Here is a 19,764-nt window from a genome sequence, read left to right on the forward strand (position 1 = left end):
AGGGACTTGCTCGGATTTCAATTACACCTTTTTGGGTGTGATTACTTTGGATTCTGCTGGACTGAGCCTTGATGAGGTGCAGCCTCTAGGAATAGTCAGGGGACTGTATATACGATGCATGGCATTAGGAAACTATGCTTTTTGCAAAATTTCTGGGCCTCTTTCTATAGTAAAGGGCATATTAGGAAGCCTTTCAAGTATACTAATCCTGCGCTGGTGAATCTTAGTAGCTCCCTTTAAAAAAAAAAAATTAGCCAGTCTGTCCAGAACATGGGCAGGCACACATGTAGCATTACATACCAGCTATCCGAGTGAATGGTCATGCAGGTAACGCATGGACATCTTGGGTTCAGCAAGCACGCTCTGCCGCATAGAGGGGAGTCCTATTAAGAAGACCCTAAGAAGCTGTGTGTCAAACAACCCATTTAATACTTATTACCAGATTTTAAAAAAATCTATATTTGTCTGTGCAAAAGTTGTTTCATTTTGCATTTTTAAGTTCATCGGAGAAGTGTAAGCTTGGGTTGCAGAAGCCAACACAGCCTGCAAGATCCTTCTAGTTCCACCCATTGTTTAATTTATTCATTAATGCAAAATAATTTATACAGATCAACATCAGAGCACAGTTTGTTCTTTATATCAGCTACTTTTAATGTGCCACCTCCTGGAGTTATTAAATCCAAAATGAAAACTTAATACAATTAGCTTTTAGCCAAGATATTTTTAAAACAGCAAACTCATTAATAAAATGAATCTGTCAGCATGCTCCAAAACTCCCCAACTGTTTATATGGTAAACTAACTCTCTGAAAGATAATGCCATCTATACCTTTATTTATGCCATCTGTTGCTCCCATTTAAAAAAAAATTGTTGTTTTAAGTTATATGCAAAGGAGGCTTAAGTGCTCTGGGAGTGTCAGCTTAAGAGCTCTGGGAGTGTTAATGCACTTCCCAAGCTTCTGCCTCTCTGGCTCTATTCCGAGCACAGCCCATGAAGAGTTAGTCAAACAGACGACGGTGAGGCTGGATAGGGAATAGAGCCAGGGAGACATATACTTGGCAGATGCTTTAACACACCAGAGCACTTAAGCTTCATTTTTAATAAGAACTAAAAAGGCACATTCAGACGTCCGAGTTCAATCTGGTACCTTGCGTTTTAGAAAACATCCTTTGCTATAACTCTAGATCTAAACAAAGAGGTCCATTTGGTTTCTGTAGTGAAAAAAATTGTGCTTTAATCCTGCTGGATTTTGGCTTATTCTATAGTCTGTTGCCTCTCTTGAAATTGGCACCGTTGTCGTTTACGAATGAACTCTGACGAACCTGACATTTGACCGTTTGACTACAATGTATACCCACTGCCAAGCAAATTGGTGTCTTCAATTCTATGCACCTACTACTCTGGGGGTAGTGACCTGGAGAATCTCTTTGGGGAAATTCACACTTCCCCAGTTCAGCCCTCCCCAAGTCCTAGGGGATTCACATCAGCTCCAGTAGGCAAGTCTATGGAGGACTTTGAAGCTCTGTATCAGAAAAGCTCAGCGTTGACTAATATAATAATAAATTATGAAATAATTTGCACAAAATTTTGGACAAAATTGTGTTCCAGTGTACACCTCTTAAAGAGCTATCTCCGTGTAAATTAATTATCACTAGTGTTGCGCGAGTATGTTCTATTAACCCTTTCGCCGAGTATTCTCAGGCCGAGCTCCGAGCATTTATAGCTGCTCAGTGATATGGTTGAATCGCTCCCGTGTGCATGATTTGCGGCTGTTTGACAGCTTTATTACATGTGAGGAATGTATTTCTTACACATTCCTCCCATGTAATAAAACTGTCAAACAGTTGCAAATCATGCACACGGGAGCGATTCAACCATATCACTGAGCAGCTGTAAATACTCGAAGCTCGGCCCGAGCATACTCGGACAGAACATACTCGCTCAACACTAATTATCACCTATAAGCTGGGAAGGGTAAAAATTCTTAAATTGGTGTGGGGCGAATGGTTGAACAGAACGGCATCCAGGAGGAATTGAATGGAGCGGATGTTTCTGCATGAGCCCAGTCTCTCCATTCTGAAGACTTCCCATACACAAACCAACGTCGACGGAAGCTGCAGACACCAGCGGGCACGGCTTACAATCAAATGTATTTGGTGGATTCCAGACTCTCCCCTGACATATGATATCATGGGAAAGAAGGGTCACGCAAGTCTAATTTCAGATCCTTCGGTTCTCGGAGAAATAAGCCGCCGCCAGAGGAACCTGGAAGTGATCCTCTCATCGAGAACACAGGAGACTCGGCAGAACGAGCACACCTGTGTATAGAGGAATCGGGAAAAATACCTGTTGGTCGAATGATCAGCTGATCTTTCGTTTCGGCAAACAGCTATTGTATATGGGGCCCCTTAGTCTATAACATACGTGTCAAACTCTGGCCCGCATGGTGATTATATTTGACCCACGGTACCAGAATCACCACCCCTATGTGGGGCCATTATTCTGTATGGAGGACTTTGTGGGGCCCATTATACTGTATAGAAGGCAATGTAGGGTCCATAAAACTATAAGGAGGACTATGTGGGCCCATTATACTATATGGAGGACTATGTGGGGCCCATAATACTATAAGGAGGACTATGTGGGCCCATTATACTATATGGAGGACTATGTGGGGCCCATAATACTATAAGGAGGACTATGTGGGGCCCATAATACTATAAGGAGGACTATGTGGGGTCCATAATACTATAAGGAGGACTATGTGGGCCCATTATACTATATGGAGGGCTATGTGGGGCCCATAATACTGTATGGAGGACTATGTGGGGCCCATAATACTGTATGGAGGACTATGTGGGGCCCATTATACTATATGGAGGACTATGTGGGGCCCATTATACTATATGGAGGACTATGTGGGGACCATAATACTATAAGGAGGACTATGTGGGGCCCATTATATTTTATGGAGGACTATGTGGGGCCCATTACTCTGTATGGAGGACTGTGTGGGAGCAATTATACTGTTTGGCCTGCGACTTTGTCCAAGTTTTTAATTTTCACCCTCTGTGTGTTTGAGTTTGACATCCCTGGTCTATACCGTCTGAAGATATGGCAGAGCTGAGGGCAGCACCATCTTCATCAGCACCTAGACTTCTTTGAATGGAGTGGCATGGCGCATGCACAACAAGACGCGAAATTCAACTCTGGTCATTTGGCCAGTGAGGAACACACAGATGTAGCAATCACCTATTCTGTGTTGATTTCCGTAGGCCAAAATATCTATTTAAAAGTAATCAAGGACAATATGTAATGACGTAAAACGTAACAGATATAGAAACACAATACAAATCTCCTTTATGGAAGATCACAACCGGGACGAGCATACGCAGAGATTCTAGGAGTTGTGTGCACCCTCATCTCTCCTATGTACTGAACTTTGAATTCCTCAGGGAGGGAGGCGGATAATTTCCAGCGTTACTATTCTGACTCCTTGGAGTGGGCAGGCTTGGCAGCCAAAAATATATGAGGGTTATTTGAAAATAAAACTCCCACAGCTGGGGGCCCCTTTATTCCACAGTCATAGCAAACAACTACACCTGCTTTCTTTTTTTTATTCTCCTTCCTTAATAGCACGCTTCAGAAGTCAGCACTTGCTAACAATCTCGTCTTGAAGTTGAAGGAAAACATTCCAGCTTTGGGAAGCTCCAAATTTAGCCAAATAAAAACAAGACTTAAAAGAAAAAAATATTTTAAAACCATCTAAGAGCTGACATTTAGCACCTAAAAGGCCATTTAGTATAATTTCATTGGCCAATAACCTTATTACGACCGAGTTCACACTTGCATATTTTTAGGTTTCCGTCCAAAATGACTGTGTAAGTAACTAATACGGTTATAATCTGACATGTTTATGCGCTACATGAAATTTGCAGAGTATTATATCACAGACAAAAAAAAGTAAGAAGCTAAAACTTCACATTAAGAACTGCTGTCTTTATAATTCAGTTGTGTGATACAAAAAAAATTGCTACTAATTCAAGAAAAGATTCATATATAAAAAAAAGGAGAGGTTAAACCAGGGTTAAAAAGTACCATGACACATACATGCCAAATTGCATGTTTCTTCTGATCATTGGCGATGTTGTCATCCACTTGATAAGGCCACATTGCCATTTCTTTCCCCTAGTTAATTCACTCCTTCCCTTCTCTTTCCCTAAAAATTGTATAAAAGATTCAACCTACTTCATATCCGGGCACGTTTCGCTGTATTTAACAGTTCATCAGGGGTTATTATAGCCATACAGCAAATTTCAGCTATTCGACCGTAGACATGTGCCCGTAGCACCTAGTGGTGACAGTGTGCCAGACACATTACCATGCGCCAAGGACATATGGATTTGTGTGTCCTTTATATTTGTATCACAGATTCGAATAATAAGGGCTGAAGTTTTTTTTTTTATGTCGAGAAGTAGGCATTAAGCTTTAACTTTTTTTTTGCTTTGATATAATGCTGCAAGGTTAAAGAGGTTGGCCAATACTCTTTATTGATGTTATATCCTTAAGGATAGGCCATCAATTTCTGATCGATGTCGCACCCCCACCGATTAGCTCTTAATGAAAGCTCTAGGATGCCGCCTGAACATAGCAGCTCCGTCATTTGTACAGTGGCCACAGCCGGATACCAATATCCACCCCAAATAAAGGGTGGATCTGAAGTACCTAGCCATGGCTACTGGGCGTGGCAGCACCCAAAAACTTTGGCGGTAACAGCCGATCGGCAACTTTTGCTGCCGTGCAATAATTGTGTAACTCTCACAATATTCATCCCATGTTAATATACCCTAAAACTGAAAGGGTTGTTTCAGCACAACCCTATTAGGTCACACCTCACCTCTGCACAGGTCACAGAGCATGCCCCTAAGAATCTACCATAGACGTCAAATAGTCTTGTTCAGACTATATGCTCCTTAAAGTCAATGTGGCTGCTGTGAAGCTTATCAGTTAATGCTGATAAGTGCAGTTTAGGCAAGATGGCTCCCCACGCCATGATGATATAAGGAAAATAAAAAAAAATAAATAAATTAAAAAAAATGTAAAACATATTAGAAAATATAGATAGGTTACACAATCTGGGATCGCCTCAACTTCTCAAATACCTAAGAAAAAATTAAGCAGGTGAATAACTTTGAAGGAGACCTCCAAATGTGAATTCTGTTTCTCCCACAATTCACCCCTATAAAAAGTTAACCAGTTGTTGAAGAATTATGGTACTATCAGTTCCACAGCTGCATGAGGCGCACACAGTGCCCTGCTAGACATGATGGGTTTCTACTCAAAGTGCTAAAATAACAGCCAAAACTTTTTTAGAGCAAAGGCAACACGGGGTGTTGCCTTTGACACGGAGTTAGACAACTCCCATGAGTTTGGCACAGGCAATCATCTTGTGGTCTGGCAAGGAGAAGACTGCTTTAAGCAGGTGCTCCTCCTCGTACGTTACAGAGCATGGAAAATGTAGAAATGTTATGAGCTTCCACACAACTGTAATATCCATCCAGGCTTTGACCAGATTGTTCTATTTTAAAGGAGGTCACGGAGGATGGCAATTATTTATACTGGCAAAATCCAGTCTTGCTGGAAAAAAAAAAGTAGTAAAAAATAAATAAATAAAGAACCCAAAGAACTAAAGACTAACACAAATGACCAAACAAATAAAAACATTAAAAGTGACTCAGACTTAAAGAAAAGGGAAATCTAAAATCTTATCTGGGCCATTCATAAGAGAAAAACAAGAAAAATGCACAGGAGAGGTTTTTATTTATTTGCTGCGATTACAATCAAGAACTCCAAGTGCAAAACTGTCTACTCACACGCGAAACGAAATAACATGTTAAAAAAATATACATTAAAAACACTGCACAACGCGTTTCATCTATATCAGCCTTCATCAGGTGCCACAGGCTTGCATTTATCACCCATTGCTGCTCAGTCATATTCTTCTTGACATTTTATTGCACGAACACCTACATAAGCCTATATCATGTTTACAGCTGAGAATTCACATCCAGCTATACTACATACAGTACAGACCAAAAGTTTGGACACACCTTCTCATTTAAAGATTTTTCTGTATTTTCCTGACTATGAAAATTGTACATTCACATTGAAGGCATCAAAACTATGAATTAACACATGTGGAATTATATACTTAACAAAAAAGTGTGAAACAACTGAAAATATGTCTTATATTCTAGGTTCTTCAAAGTAGCCAACTTTTGCTTTGATGACTGCTTTGCACACTCTTGGCATTCTCTTGATGAGCTTCAAGAGGTAGTCACCGGAAATGGTTTTCACTTCACAGATGTGCCCTGTCAGGTTTAATAAGTGGGATTTCTTGCCTTATAAATGGGGTTGGGACCATCAGTTGTGTTGTGCAGAAGTCTGGTGGATACACAGCTGATAGTCCTACTGAATAGACTGTTAGAATTTGTATTATGGCAAGAAAAAAGCAGCTTAGTAAAGAAAAACGAGTGGCCATCATTACTTTAAGAAATGAAGGTCAGCAGTGCGAAAAATTGGGCAAACTTTGAAAGTGTCCCCAAGTGTAGTTGCAAAAACCATCAAGCGCTACAAAGAAACTGGCTCACATGAGGACCGCCCCAGGAAAGGAAGACCAAGAGTCACCTCTGCTTCTGAGGATAAGTTTATCCGAGTCACCAGCCTCAGAAATCGCAGGTTAACAGCAGCTCAGATTAGAGACCAGGTCAATGCCACACAGAGTTCTAGCGGCAGACACATCTCTTCAACAACTGTTAAGAGGAGACTTTGTGCAGGCCTTCATGGTAAAATAGCTGCTAGGAAACCACTGCTAAGGACAGGCAACAAGCAGAAGAGACTTTTTTGGGCTAAAAAACACAAGGAATGGACATTAGACCAGTGGAAATCTGTGCTTTGGTCTGATGAGTCCAAATTTGAGATCTTTGGTTCCAACCACTGTGTCTTGTGCGACGTAGAAAAGGTGAACGGATGGACTCTATATGTCTGGTTCCCACCGTGAAGAATGGAGGAGGAGGTGTGATGGTGCTTTGCTGGTGACACTGTTGGGGATTTATTCAAAATTGAAGGTATACTGAACCAGCATGGCTACCACAGCATCTTGCAGCGGCATGCTATTCCATCCGGTTTGCGTTTAGTTGGACCATCATTTATTTTTCAACAGGACAATGACTCCAAACACACCTCCAGGCTGTGTAAGGGCTATATGACCAAGAGGGAGAGTGATGGGGTGCTACGCCAGATGACCTGGCCTCCACAGTCACCAGACCTGAACCCAATCGAGATGGTTTGGGGTGAGCTGGACCGCAGAGTGAAGGCAAAAGGGCCAACAAGTGCTAAGCATCTCTGGGAACTCCTTCAAGATTGTTGGAAGACCATTTCCGGTGACTACCTCTTGAAGCTCATCAAGAGAATGCCAAGAGTGTGCAAAGCAGTCATCAAAGCAAAAGGTGGCTACTTTGAAGAACCTAGAATATAAGACATATTTTCAGTTGTTTCACACTTTTTTGTTAAGTATATAATTCCACATGTGTTAATTCATAGTTTTGATGCCTTCAGTGTGAATGTACAATTTTCATAGTCATGAAAATACAGAAAAAAAATTAAATGAGGTGTGTCCAAACTTTTGGTCTGTACTGTACATGCATGCCTACTTTTTTTTCTAGTAAGCAATATCTTAAAGGCCCGTTACCGACTAGGTTGCAATAAAGAAAATGAACACGTTTCAGTCTGGAGTAAAACAAGCTATCCACAGTGGCGTCTGTCAGCTGGACCCGTCAGTTACAGCCACGCATCTAATGTATATGGAGGACTTTAGAATCTTTCGATCTCGTAAAAGATCAAAATGCCCAATCCATTATTCTCAGGAAGATAAGCTGCTGCTAGAAGAAGTTCTCCCCACTTCCACCCAAGAATACATGGATGCTCACTCAAGCTGATCATGCATGTGTATGGTGATTCAGAATAGATAGCGGTCTGCCAAGTGAGAGTAGTCCTAACCTGAGTAGACAAAGCTACTAATCTACACTAGGGATGAGAGGACCTGTAGAAGTTCGGGTTCTGGTATCCGACTCGAACTTTAGTCCAAAGTTCGGTTCGGGTACCAGAACTGTACCCGAACTTGCACCAGAACCCCATTGAAAACAATGGCGACCCGAACTTTGGAACTGGAAAATGCTCTCTGTCACCCGGACTTTCCCCGGAACTCCGAACATTGCAACGGACTTCCGGGAGAAGTCTGTGTTCGGTGTTTTGCACCAGACACCAAGTGTCTGGTACAAACCCCGAACTTGTAAATTCGGGTTCACTCATCTAAACAAAGTATTAAATACAAATCTGTGGCGTGCTTGTAATAAAGAGAGTCACTTATATTGTCCGAGACCATTTCTTCAACCCTTAGTAAAAGCAGCATGTTAACATTTGGTCTGCAAAAATTAGGATGAGTATGGATCCTTCACATCAACCGTTTCATACATTATTACATTTGAATTGTACAAGCAATTTAATCTACGTTTCAATTGCACTTTTACAAAAAAAATGATACAAGACTTTCCATATAAATATTAGCTTGTTTTAACTGTTAAAATTAAAGGCAAATCGGTCAGTAGGATCAATCATCCTAAGTTGTCTATATGGGCATGCGGTGATAGGAAGCCGAATAAAATGATATCTTGATATCGGTTATCCGACATTTTATTTCAGAGAAATCCACATTTTTCTCACTATCTAAATTAAATAAGATCTATGTATAGGACATAGATCTGCTTTGCACCGATCACATAGATCATAGTTTGGCACGAAAAGAGAGCAGTTTTCTCTGTGATCGGGAAGGACGCAGTGTCTGCGTTTTCATCCATCACCGAAAGTTGCCTCCGTCCTATAAGACGCACACACTTTTTAGCAAGAGTTTTCTTGCTAAAAAGTGTGTCTTAGGCTATGTGCCCACGATGCAGAAATGCTCAGGATTTTTTCCTGAGCGTTTCTGCATCTCCCTGACAGAAAAAACGCATGAGGATTGTACATGAGGATTGTACATGCGGATTGTACATGCGGATTGTACATGCGGATTGTACATGCGGATTGTACATGCGGATTGTACATGCGTTTCCTGCCAGGGACATGCGGATGTGAAGCGTTCTTCACTTGCATTTCCGCATGCGGGTTGACAAGCGTTTTCCAAGCGATTTTAGCATCATTTGGTAAGTGCTTGTCAACTTGGTCACACTATATAAATCCATGCTAACAGCATGGATTTATATAGTGTGACCCGAGAGAATGTCAAAAAATAAAAAATAAATCTATACTTACCTTCCGATGGCCCCCGGTGTCTTGTTTCCCCCTGTCCCGGCTGCCGGCAGCGCTACACTGAAGGACCTGCCGACATCAGCGTCGCGTGACCCGTCACATGACTATGACATCAGCTCAGGTCCTTCAGTCCATCACGAACTGCCGGCATGAGAGGAGGAGCGCATCAGGGGCCGCCAGAAGGTAAGTATATATTTAGTTTTTATTTTATTCTTTTTTTTTTTTTTTTTTTACAGTTTTCTATGGTACCCAGGTCCGGAGGAGAGTCTCCTGTCCTCTAGACCTGGGTACCATCCGCACATTAGAACGCATGGAATGCGCATCTACATATATAGTGATGCGTAAGCCATGCGATCTAATGCAAGTCAATGGCGGCGAAAACGCAGCACTTCCGCAAAATAATTGGTAGTGCTGCGTTTTTTTCCGCAATGATAATCCGCAGCGGAAATTTCCGCAGCATATGCACAGCACATGCGGATTATCATTGGGGAACATGGCAGGCCTTCTACCATGTATTTTTTTAAGCGTTTCTGCAGCGTTTTTGCCGCTGCGGAAAAGCTTAAAAAACGCATCGTGGGCACACAGCCTTAGAGTAAAAAAAAAAAAAAAAGTTTCTAAAGGCCAAAAACTAGTGGAAACCGATGCCCAAAATCCTCTTTCTTTGGGGAGTTTTTGGATTAGGTTTTAATTTCCGGAAGTGGCTTTTAAAAGTTTTTCAAGCGCTTTGGAGAGGGTTTTTTTCCCCATTTAAATTCCCAGAGCATGCATGGCCTATAAATCTCCTTACTCTGACAAGCTAGGCCTGGCTTGTCACTCTGCACAAGGCGAAAACCTTACCCCTTAGATTCCATCATAGAAGGGACACTGACTTTCGTTCCTCCCACCAGGCGTTTTTCAAAACCGGAAGTAGAAGAAAAATGCTCAAAAGACTGAAGATATCAATAGCAAAGTCATTTTACAACAGAAATTAATTAAAAAAAAAACCAACAAGCAGACCCTCTCCAAAAGACACCTCAAAAAACTCTGTGTGCATGTTACCCTAGGTTCACAGGCATGTGCAATTCTATATACTGACATGATCTTTGCTTCAATAAACATTACAAAATAAAATGTGAAAAGATCCTAAATTAAACAACATTTAACCGTTATGTTTTTTTTTTTTTTTTTTTCTAAAGAAAGGAATTTTCTTTTTCCTTTGTTACAAGAGGCTAAATAATATGGTGCGTCTAAAACCACTTAATGAGGGAGCATGTCTGGATGTGCAGCTTCTCCGCCGGGGGAACATCGCTTGGCCCGGGAAGACAGAAATGTAAATGAGAATAAAATAAACATTTAGGAGGCCGACGTCCCAACATGTCTAGCACTCCCTTTCATTGTTGACCTGTTTTATTTTATATTCTAAATAAATCATTTTTTTTTGCCATTGGTGTGAACAGACGGTGCGTGCAGGAGCACGTCTAAGCCCTTAAAACTGCCTTCTATACAAGTCAGTTACTCTAGTTCAACAAGGGAGACTTACTGCATAAAACACGGATAAATCAGGCATTTAGGGGATCATTTTGTGCACATTTTAATCACATGGCGCAAAGAAACAGATTTTGTGATACACTTCACAGCCATATACTGCCAATGTTTTCCATCACAGTGCTCCTTACAATGAAACGTATCAAGAAAAGCAATAGTACCAAACTCTTACAGATACTGAAAAATATGATATCAATTTACAGTGCGATGATGATTTTCTCCTTTGCAAAATATCTGAAATATGTAGAAATTCAGCTGCATTTCCGCAGTGAAATCTGTATGGTTTGGTGCGATTATACCAATGGGGATTTGACGTCGCTGGAAATTTTGATGCCGTACCTCACAAGGGAACCAAGTATTAGATTTAATGAAACTCAATTAGCCCGATTACTTACTTCCCCAACATATATCTCAAGAGACATGCCAGAGGCCCAAAAGCCTAACGATCTCATGATTATGGATCGGCTATGGTCGGATAGTTGACCCACCACAGGATAGGTGATAAATGTCTGATCACTGAAGGTCCAGTCAAAGGGACACCAACCAATCCTGAAAACGACGATCTTAAAGTCCTTTGTGTGAGTGGTGCACAGGTTATGATTGTCCATTATCTCTTCATTCATGAGGAACTTTAGGAACCGGTGGTAGAGCCAGTGCTTGGACCTCAATGGATGATCTTTGACAAAGAACGCAGCTCGTGTTTGAAACGCGTTGCTTGTCCCCCCATAGCATGGAATCTTTTTAAATACTTTTTTTTTTCAATAAAATTTTGCAATTTCTAGGACACTGGAACCCTCCTCCCTCATTTACCTCCACATTTGGTCCTATGGAAGCCGTGCTTCTACACGTCAAGAGCCTTGGTGAGCTGCTTTTATTTCTATCTTTATGACACATTTATTACCTATCCCGTGGATATGTGATCAATCCACATCGTGTGATACCTCTGTTAAACATATGGCCATGTTTCAGCAACAGAAAATGTACAGAGCACATTTATCAGTGTATGTGTATATGTTATATTCAGAAATATTGCTTATGGTATGATGGAGAATGTTAGGGATTTCCATTATCACACTATATAAAAAAACAAAATACATGGAATTGACAAATCTTCTTGATTTCAGCATTGCCCATACAATTGTCACCCTTAAATCTTATGCAGCGGTTTGCTGTTAGACATGTCCTGTAGTAACTTGCTTATTGCTAGACAGACATGTCGTTTTTGTCCGGTCCATCAGTGACGTTTATGCAGGCAACCAATTTTATGTTAGGTGAGTGCATTAGACTTGTGCACCACTTCTCTGGTTTATGGCACTGCGTTGGACTCGTGTGCCACTTCTCTGGTTTATGGAACTGGGTTACACTCGTGCACCACTTCTCTGGTTTATGGCACTGCCTCTGGGTCTGGTCTCCCGTCAAGCAGAACGGGACGTCATTGATCGACAATTTCAAAAGAGAGCTGCCAGCAGCGGATCTTGATGATTTTTGTGCTCAAGTGCATTCAGCGTGGCAGAACATTCCTCAGACAAGCAGCCGAGGCTGTACGTGTGGGAATTTTGGTGCAAGGCGTTCGTACTTTATACTAAATAAATCGAGAGGTTTTGAAAAATGTCTTTCCATTTCCTCATCATTTGAATGTTATTAACACGTCTGTCCATCCTGTGATTTATATCATTCCATAACTTATCCTTCTTGGTGTTACACTCCACAACATTGAAATTGCAATAGTACAGTGGATAGGTGATCTTTTGTACAGACCAGAATACCTCTTTAAAGTGGATCTGTCACCAGATTTCACAATGAAAACTGTACATTATTAAATAAACTGCTCAGACCTGCTTAGGGTGGTGTACTTACTTTGAAAATCCAAGTCAGAATGGTGGTAAAATCCTGGTATTTTATGAGGCCACCGAGAGCTGGATGCTAGTGTCTAACAAATATGAAACTTTCAAATAGTATTATACAACCATTCTGACATTGAGTTTTCTAAATAAGTACACCAGCCTCATCAAGTCTAAGATCTATTTATAATTGTAAGCAGTTTGTATTGTGAAATCTGGTGACTGATCTGATACTCAAAGCTACTCATCAAATGCCCAAGGCATCAATCAAATGTTCCCACAACCGTGTGAAGGACAGTCCTCACCATGACATTCGCAAAATGGATTCCCTTTGTCATGGCAAATGCAGTGTCTGACAAAAGTGACCCTCTCCGATATTTTTATGCACCCCTATATGGATCCTTTCCCAGGCAAAACACAGTATCAGTTCTGCAGGTACCAACATTTGTGTTGGTAACTTAGGGACATTTCCGTCCCATCTGTGGGACAGACTTATCCAAACTCCACCTCTTTGGCTCTAGATGCACCAATTTTGCTAAACTTGTTTCTGAAAAATCGAGACAGTTCTGGCAAATTTGGGACAGTTGGGATATATGGTTCAGCCTGAAGAAGTGTTCCTTTAGAATTAATCCGAGCTATTGATTTTATGTAGGCTGACTATTTTTGCAATGGCTTCCTACGTTCACATTACAATAGCCATATCCTCAGCTTTTGCAGGGGAGCAAAAAAAAAGGAAAAAAAAAAAAAGACTCCTTGGCCATGAGGGTCTGCAAAAGATGAAGGAGCATGCAGTGATATGCAAGGACCATTACAGGAGATCAACAGTATGGCCTGATCATTTAAAGGTATAAAAAGGTTAAAAAAAACAACATGCACATACCGACTCCAGCAATGAATAAAGCTGCTTCATATTAGCAAAGTCACATTCTGCTAGCTAAAGTATAAGGATTGGCATGAGCCTATTTTAGGCTGAGATATTTCGGATTTATCTGAGAAGCAAAGCGTTTTATGGGCCATTAAGTCTATTTTAGAGAGTATAAACCATCAATCCAACATTCTGTGCTTTCATGTTCTCTTTAGGCAGAAACAATATTTTTGTGGGCTCTTTTGGGATGAGCGTGCCTGGAGAAAGGATAAACACATTATCCTCCCAGTACTGCTTACATTCCCATATGACCTGGCCTTTCAAAAAGAAGCCGGTCAGAAGGTTCAACACTTCATCTGATTTTATTATTACATACTTTTTGTGCACCAGTAAGCAGATGGGAAAGAACCAAAAATGAGTTTTCTTCCTAGACTTTATCTGCTTTGGAAAGAAAAAGTTACGGGGCGAGGTTCTCAACCCCTTCATGACTAACAGGGTTTTTGGGTCTTTGTATGGCCAGAGCAAAATGTCCAAAATAGGAATTTTTCATTCTGAAAGTGGTTCTTAGGCCATGGCCTCACTGTCAGTATTTTTTCTCAGGAGTGGGAGCCAAAACCAGGAGTGGGTGATAAATGCAGAATTGGTGACTTGTTTATATTATACCTTTTCTCTGATTGTTCCTCACCTGGTTTTGGCTCCTGAGAAAAAATACTGACCGAATACTGACCAAATACTGATAGTGGGGCCGTGGTCTTAGGGAGAAAGTTTCTTCTTGTGGAGCATAACATGTGTAAAGCAGGAGAACTGGTGTGGCTGGATGACACCGCGCTTGCGCATAGTCCTTCGGCGTTCCGCGCATGTGCCATGACGAACAGCTCCCTGCGCGTAAGCAGTGATGCTGTGTTTAGTTCCCAGCTTCACTGACAGTGTGCGCATGCGGTGGAGCCATTGCGCGTCACAGTCTATGAGCAGTGCACGCAATTGGGGGAGCATGCGCACACAGTGAAGCTGGGAACTAAACAGCTTCGCCACGCGTCACAGTGCATGCGTGGATCACTGATAGACAATGTGCAAGCACGGCTTCAAAATACACACTGCGCAAGTGCAGATACTGGCGTACACACTGAGCAAGCGCGGAACTAAAATGCGAATATTCATGTGACGCTGCCGCCGCAAAACCATGGACAAAAGTCTAATTGAGTGGGTGGCAATAGGCCAGACTGAATGCAGTGAACACCCCTATGACTAAAACAAGGAAGTAAGATATAACCTTTATATTTTTTTAAAAATGTTTACCCTAGCTTTCTATCAATATGGATGGGTTATCATGACAGCCGGGGGGTCTGCGCAATCCAGCAAAAAACAAGCCGCCATACGACTATATTGCTGGAAATATAAAAAAGTTATGGCTGTTGAAAGAAAGGGAGAAACCACCCCCCCCCCCCCCAAAAAAAAAGAACTTGACCATGGCGTTAAGGGGTTAAAGGACCTTGCTACACGACTTAGGATAGACTTTCAGGATTGCTACATCCAATAGGTGGGACTAAAGTTCCAGTCCTCTGAATATCAGTACAGGCTACCTCAAATTATTAGGGGACCATAGCATGGCTTATAAGTCATCCTATGCCAACTTAGTGCTCTGAAGGAGAAACTCTACTCCTTGGACCACCTGTCAGGAGTCTCTCATCCAGGCAAACCAGTTTTCTTGTTTTGCATTGATGAGAGGCAATAATCCCCTGGAACATGGGTCTGCAAATAATCTTGTAGAAGGGCCCTTTTAAAGGGTCAATATTGACTTTTCAGGATTACTAACGCCAATAGGTGAGAAGAGTTCCTGTCCTCTTCCTCACTGAAGTGGCTACTTGCATATATTTATGAAAGGGAATTTTATGTTCGTCTAAGTCTATTGAAATATTTTTTAAACAATTTTTTAATTTCAAATTAGAGAAACTCTCTATTTTATATTTCTTCTGGAGTGATAATAGAGAAAAAATGAAAACAAAAATAGATATACATGTTTTCTTAGTAGTTTCACATTTTTGTAAAGTGGATGATTCAACCTACAATATTTATATTTGCCATGATCGAGAGCAGGTTAACAGCTTGAAACGCGTAGGCTCTGTACCTTATTTTATGATGTTATTCTGCTACTCTGTTTTTACTCAACATTCAAAACAAGAAGATTTGATGCTTTATCCCTGTGGCCGGACTAAAGATGCATTTTTGGTTTCTGCAATATTTACTCCAGAACGAATTTCCTCAATTGTCTTTGTGCATGGTGATACCAGATATAAGTGAGGCGAGGATGAAGGGGTTAAAAGAACGTCTCCCTCATCTTCGATCTCACTCGGGACACACAATGAGAAGAGATTTTTATAACACAGACCCCAGTATTCCTTTTGAGCGTCATTTGGAAATCCTAGCGGTCACGAGATTGGGACCTAAAACAAATTTGAAGTCATCAGGAGCAGAGAGCGTAAAGTATAAACACAAACCCAACTGTCTCACCCCACTAAAAACATATACTGTACTAGATAGGCAAAATTGTGTATACCATCACACCAATATCCAATAAAAGATAAATATAGCGGACAGATTTGCCAAGAGACACAAAATAGAAGGGCAAAAAGTAAAATTGCATATGATAAATTGAGCCAAATATGGTGACTTTCTCAACCTTTAAATATCAAAATAGGCAAAAAATAATAGATAGCAAAGCGACAGTAACTGTCCCTATTCTGCCCTACTTAAATGCCTTTCCTAACTCCAAACATTGGCACCCTAGATAAAAAAATATGGTTCTCCAGCACCAACGATGGCTTATCCTGCCAGTGCCCTAGTATTCATGTAACACTTATTGGCATACAGTAATATGGGATAAAGATCTGGATTTCTGAGAAGTCTTTCTTCAATTAGTAAATCATTGTCTGGCTTTAAGCGACGCGTTATTGAATAACGGGATTAGTTATATTACATGATCACTTAGCAATTTAGCTTTGGCAGTTGTGCTTTACTAATTAGGTGCACATTAGGGCACTGGCAGGGCAAGCAGACATTGAAGCGGGGGCACCATATCATTTACTTATCAAGGGTGTCAACCATCACTTGCGGCTGGGAGTAGGTTTTAGTGTTTTCAGCACTATATATACAGTGGGGAAAATAAGTATTTGATACACTGCCATTTTTGCAAGTTTTCCAACCTACAAAGAATGGAGAGGTCTGAAATTTTTATCGTAGGTACACTTAATTTGTGAGAGACCGAATCTAAAAATAAAAACCAGAAAATCGCATTGTATGATTTTTAAATAATTAAATTGCATTTTATTGCATGAAATAAGTATTTGATCACCTACCAATCAGCAGGATTTCAGGCTCTCAGAGACCTGTTAGTTTTTCTTTAAGAAGCCCTCCTACTCTGCACTCATTACCTGTATTAATTAAACCTGTTTTGGACTTGTTACCTGTATAAAAGACACCCGTCCATATACTCAATCAATCACACTGCAACCTCTCCACCATGGCCAAGACCAAAGACATGTCTAAGGACACCAGGGACAAAATTGTAGACCTGCACAAGGCTGGGATGGGCTACAGGACAATAGGCCAGGAGCTTGGCAAGAAGGCAACAACTGTTGGCACAATTATTAGAAAATGGAAGAAACATAAGAGGACTGCCAATCTTCTTCCTAGGTTGGTGGCCTCATGCAAGATCTCGCCTCGTGGATTAAGGATGATTCTAAGAAAGATCAGGAATCAGCCCAAAACTACACGGGAAGACTTGGTCAATGACCTGAAGAGAGCTGGGACCGCAGTCTCAAACAATACCATTAGTAATACACTACGCCCCACTAGGTCCACCTGCTCACGCTAACACATGTCCAAGCCAGTTTGCAGTTCGCCAATGAGCATCTGCATGATCCAGAGGAGGCATGGGAGAAGGCATGTGGTCAGATGAGACCAACAAAGAACTTTTTGGCATCAACTCCACTCGCCGTGCTTGGAGGATGAGTACAACCGCAATAACACCGTCTCAACTATGAATCATGGTGGGGAAACAACATTCTTTTCCGCAAAAAGGACAGGGCGACGGCACCGTATTGAAGGTGGGATGGATGGGGTCATGTATCGCGATATTTTGGCCAACAACCCTCAGTAAGAGAATTGAAGATGGGTCATGGCTGAGTCTTCCAGTATGACAATGACCCGAAACACAAAGCCAGGGCAACTAAGGAGTGGCTCCATAAGAAGCATTTAAAGGTCCTGGAGTGGCCTAGCCAGTCTCCAGATTTGAACCCAATACAAAATATTTGGAGGGAGCTGAAACTCAATGCTGCACAGCGACAGCCCATCTGCCTGAAAGATCTGGAGAAGATCTGTATGGAGGAGTGGGCCAAAATCCCTTGCGCTGTGTGTGCAAACCTGGTCAAGAACTACAGGAAATGTCTGACCTCTGTCATTGCAAACAAAGGTTTCTGTACCAAATATTAAGTTCTGTTTTTCTATTGTATCAAATACTTATTTCAAGCAATAAAATGCAAATTAATTATGTAAAAATCAAATAATGTGATCTTCTGGTTTTTATTTTTAGATTCTGTCTCTCACAGTTGAAGTGTACCTAAGATAAAAATTACAGACCTCTCCATTCTTGCTAGATGGGAAAACTTGCAAAATCGGCAGTGTATCAAATACTTATTTTCCCCACTATTAAGCAAGTAAGAAAAAGATCTTCAGCTCACCTGGCCCAGCCTGCCCAGTCCTCCTTTCCATGATCTCGGTGCTCGGAATTAATCCATCCCCATCTGGGAGAAAAATCCACAGTGAAAGTAAAAAATAGTTTTCCAGCACACGATGTAGAAAAATTAAAAAAATGCTTATTACGTTTTGTAATAATTTCTAGCCATTTTCATATGGTTTTAAAGTGGAGAGTTTTTTTGGGGGAAAAGTATGCCCTTGAAATCAAATGTTAGAACAATATTTTTTAGAAAATAGGTAATAATATCTTTAGAAGCTCTTATTGTTACATATATATATTTAAATAGTGCATCAACTGTTTATTCAATGAATTCACATATATAAAAAACTTGGGTAAAAAGTGATCAAATAATTAGTGCATTACTAAGGCTGCGTGCCCACGTTGCGGATTACAAGCGTTTTTGCTACGGATTTTCCGCAGCGGAAACGCTTGTTAAACGCTAGGTAATCCGCACCCCATGGTCCCCAAGGGGATTCCGCATGTTCTATGCACATGCTGCGGATTTTTCCGCAGCGTTTATGCTGCGTACAAAAATCCGCAGCATGTCATTTAATTTTGCGGAAGCGCAGCGGAACTCCCGCCATTGACTTGCATTGAGACGCACAGAAACCGCGACTGTACATTTTTACAAGCGGCTTCTATGCGTCTCTATGTGCGGATGGTACCCAGTTCTGGAGGAGAGGAGACTCTCATCCAGACCTGGGTACCATTGTACCTGTAAAAAAAGAATAAAATAACAAATAAATTTTATACTCACCTTTCCGAAGGCTTCTCTTTGAATGCCAGCAGCGCTGAAGGACCTTCGGTGACGTCACAGTCATGTGACCGCAGGCCCTTCACCGCTCTGTCTCGCGATATGCCGGCAGCCGGGAACCAGACAGGAACGAGCGCTGCAGCCACGCCGGGGCCTCGGGGGTGAGTATAGCTTTATTTGTTTTAATTTTTACGGTTTACACTGTATAAATCCATGCTGTTTGCATGGATTTATATAGTGTGACCTAGTTGTCAAGCACTTTCCAAGTGATGCTAAAATCGCCTGGAAAGCGCTTGTCAATCTGCATGCGGAAACGCATGTGAATCTGCATGTGGATCCGCATGTATTCTGCAGGAAAAAAGCATGTACAATCTGCATGCGTTTTTTCTGCCAGGGAGATGCAGAAATGCTGCAGAAATTTTCTGCTTCATTTCTGCATCGTGGGCACATAGCCTTAGTGACAGTTCACATTGTAATATGTTTGTAGAGGATGAATGTACTATAGGGTTAAACTAGTGTTTAGATCACTGCTAGCCTTGAATTAGTGACTCTGATATCATAGCTGATTTTCTTGACTGTTTTCCTTGAAAAGTGCAACATTTATTCAGTACTTTATGCTCCGAAACGCGTAAGCCTACACATGCTTTTATTTCTGTTGGAATAG

The 19,764-nt window shown here is 41.2% G+C and overlaps 1 protein-coding gene across 2 annotated transcripts in view; it reads right to left on the reverse strand.

Annotated features, from left to right (window-relative positions):
* The window catches only part of THADA (THADA armadillo repeat containing), a 659,309-nt gene that overhangs the window by 497,669 nt on the left and 141,876 nt on the right, over positions 1 to 19,764 (reverse strand). The window contains exon 23 of one of the 2 annotated variants that reach the window (XM_073672036.1): positions 18,330 to 18,392. The exons of the other annotated variant lie outside the window; for it this stretch is intronic. Within the exon in view, the coding sequence (XP_073528137.1) occupies positions 18,330 to 18,392 (63 nt within the window). The remainder of the gene's footprint in view (positions 1 to 18,329; positions 18,393 to 19,764) is intronic. 2 annotated transcript variants of the gene reach the window in all.

The sequence above is a fragment of the Phyllobates terribilis genome, unplaced genomic scaffold (assembly GCF_046119375.1).
Source record: "Phyllobates terribilis strain yellow unplaced genomic scaffold, ASM4611937v1 Scaffold_3__8_contigs__length_932513732, whole genome shotgun sequence".
Taxonomy (NCBI): domain Eukaryota; kingdom Metazoa; phylum Chordata; class Amphibia; order Anura; family Dendrobatidae; genus Phyllobates; species Phyllobates terribilis.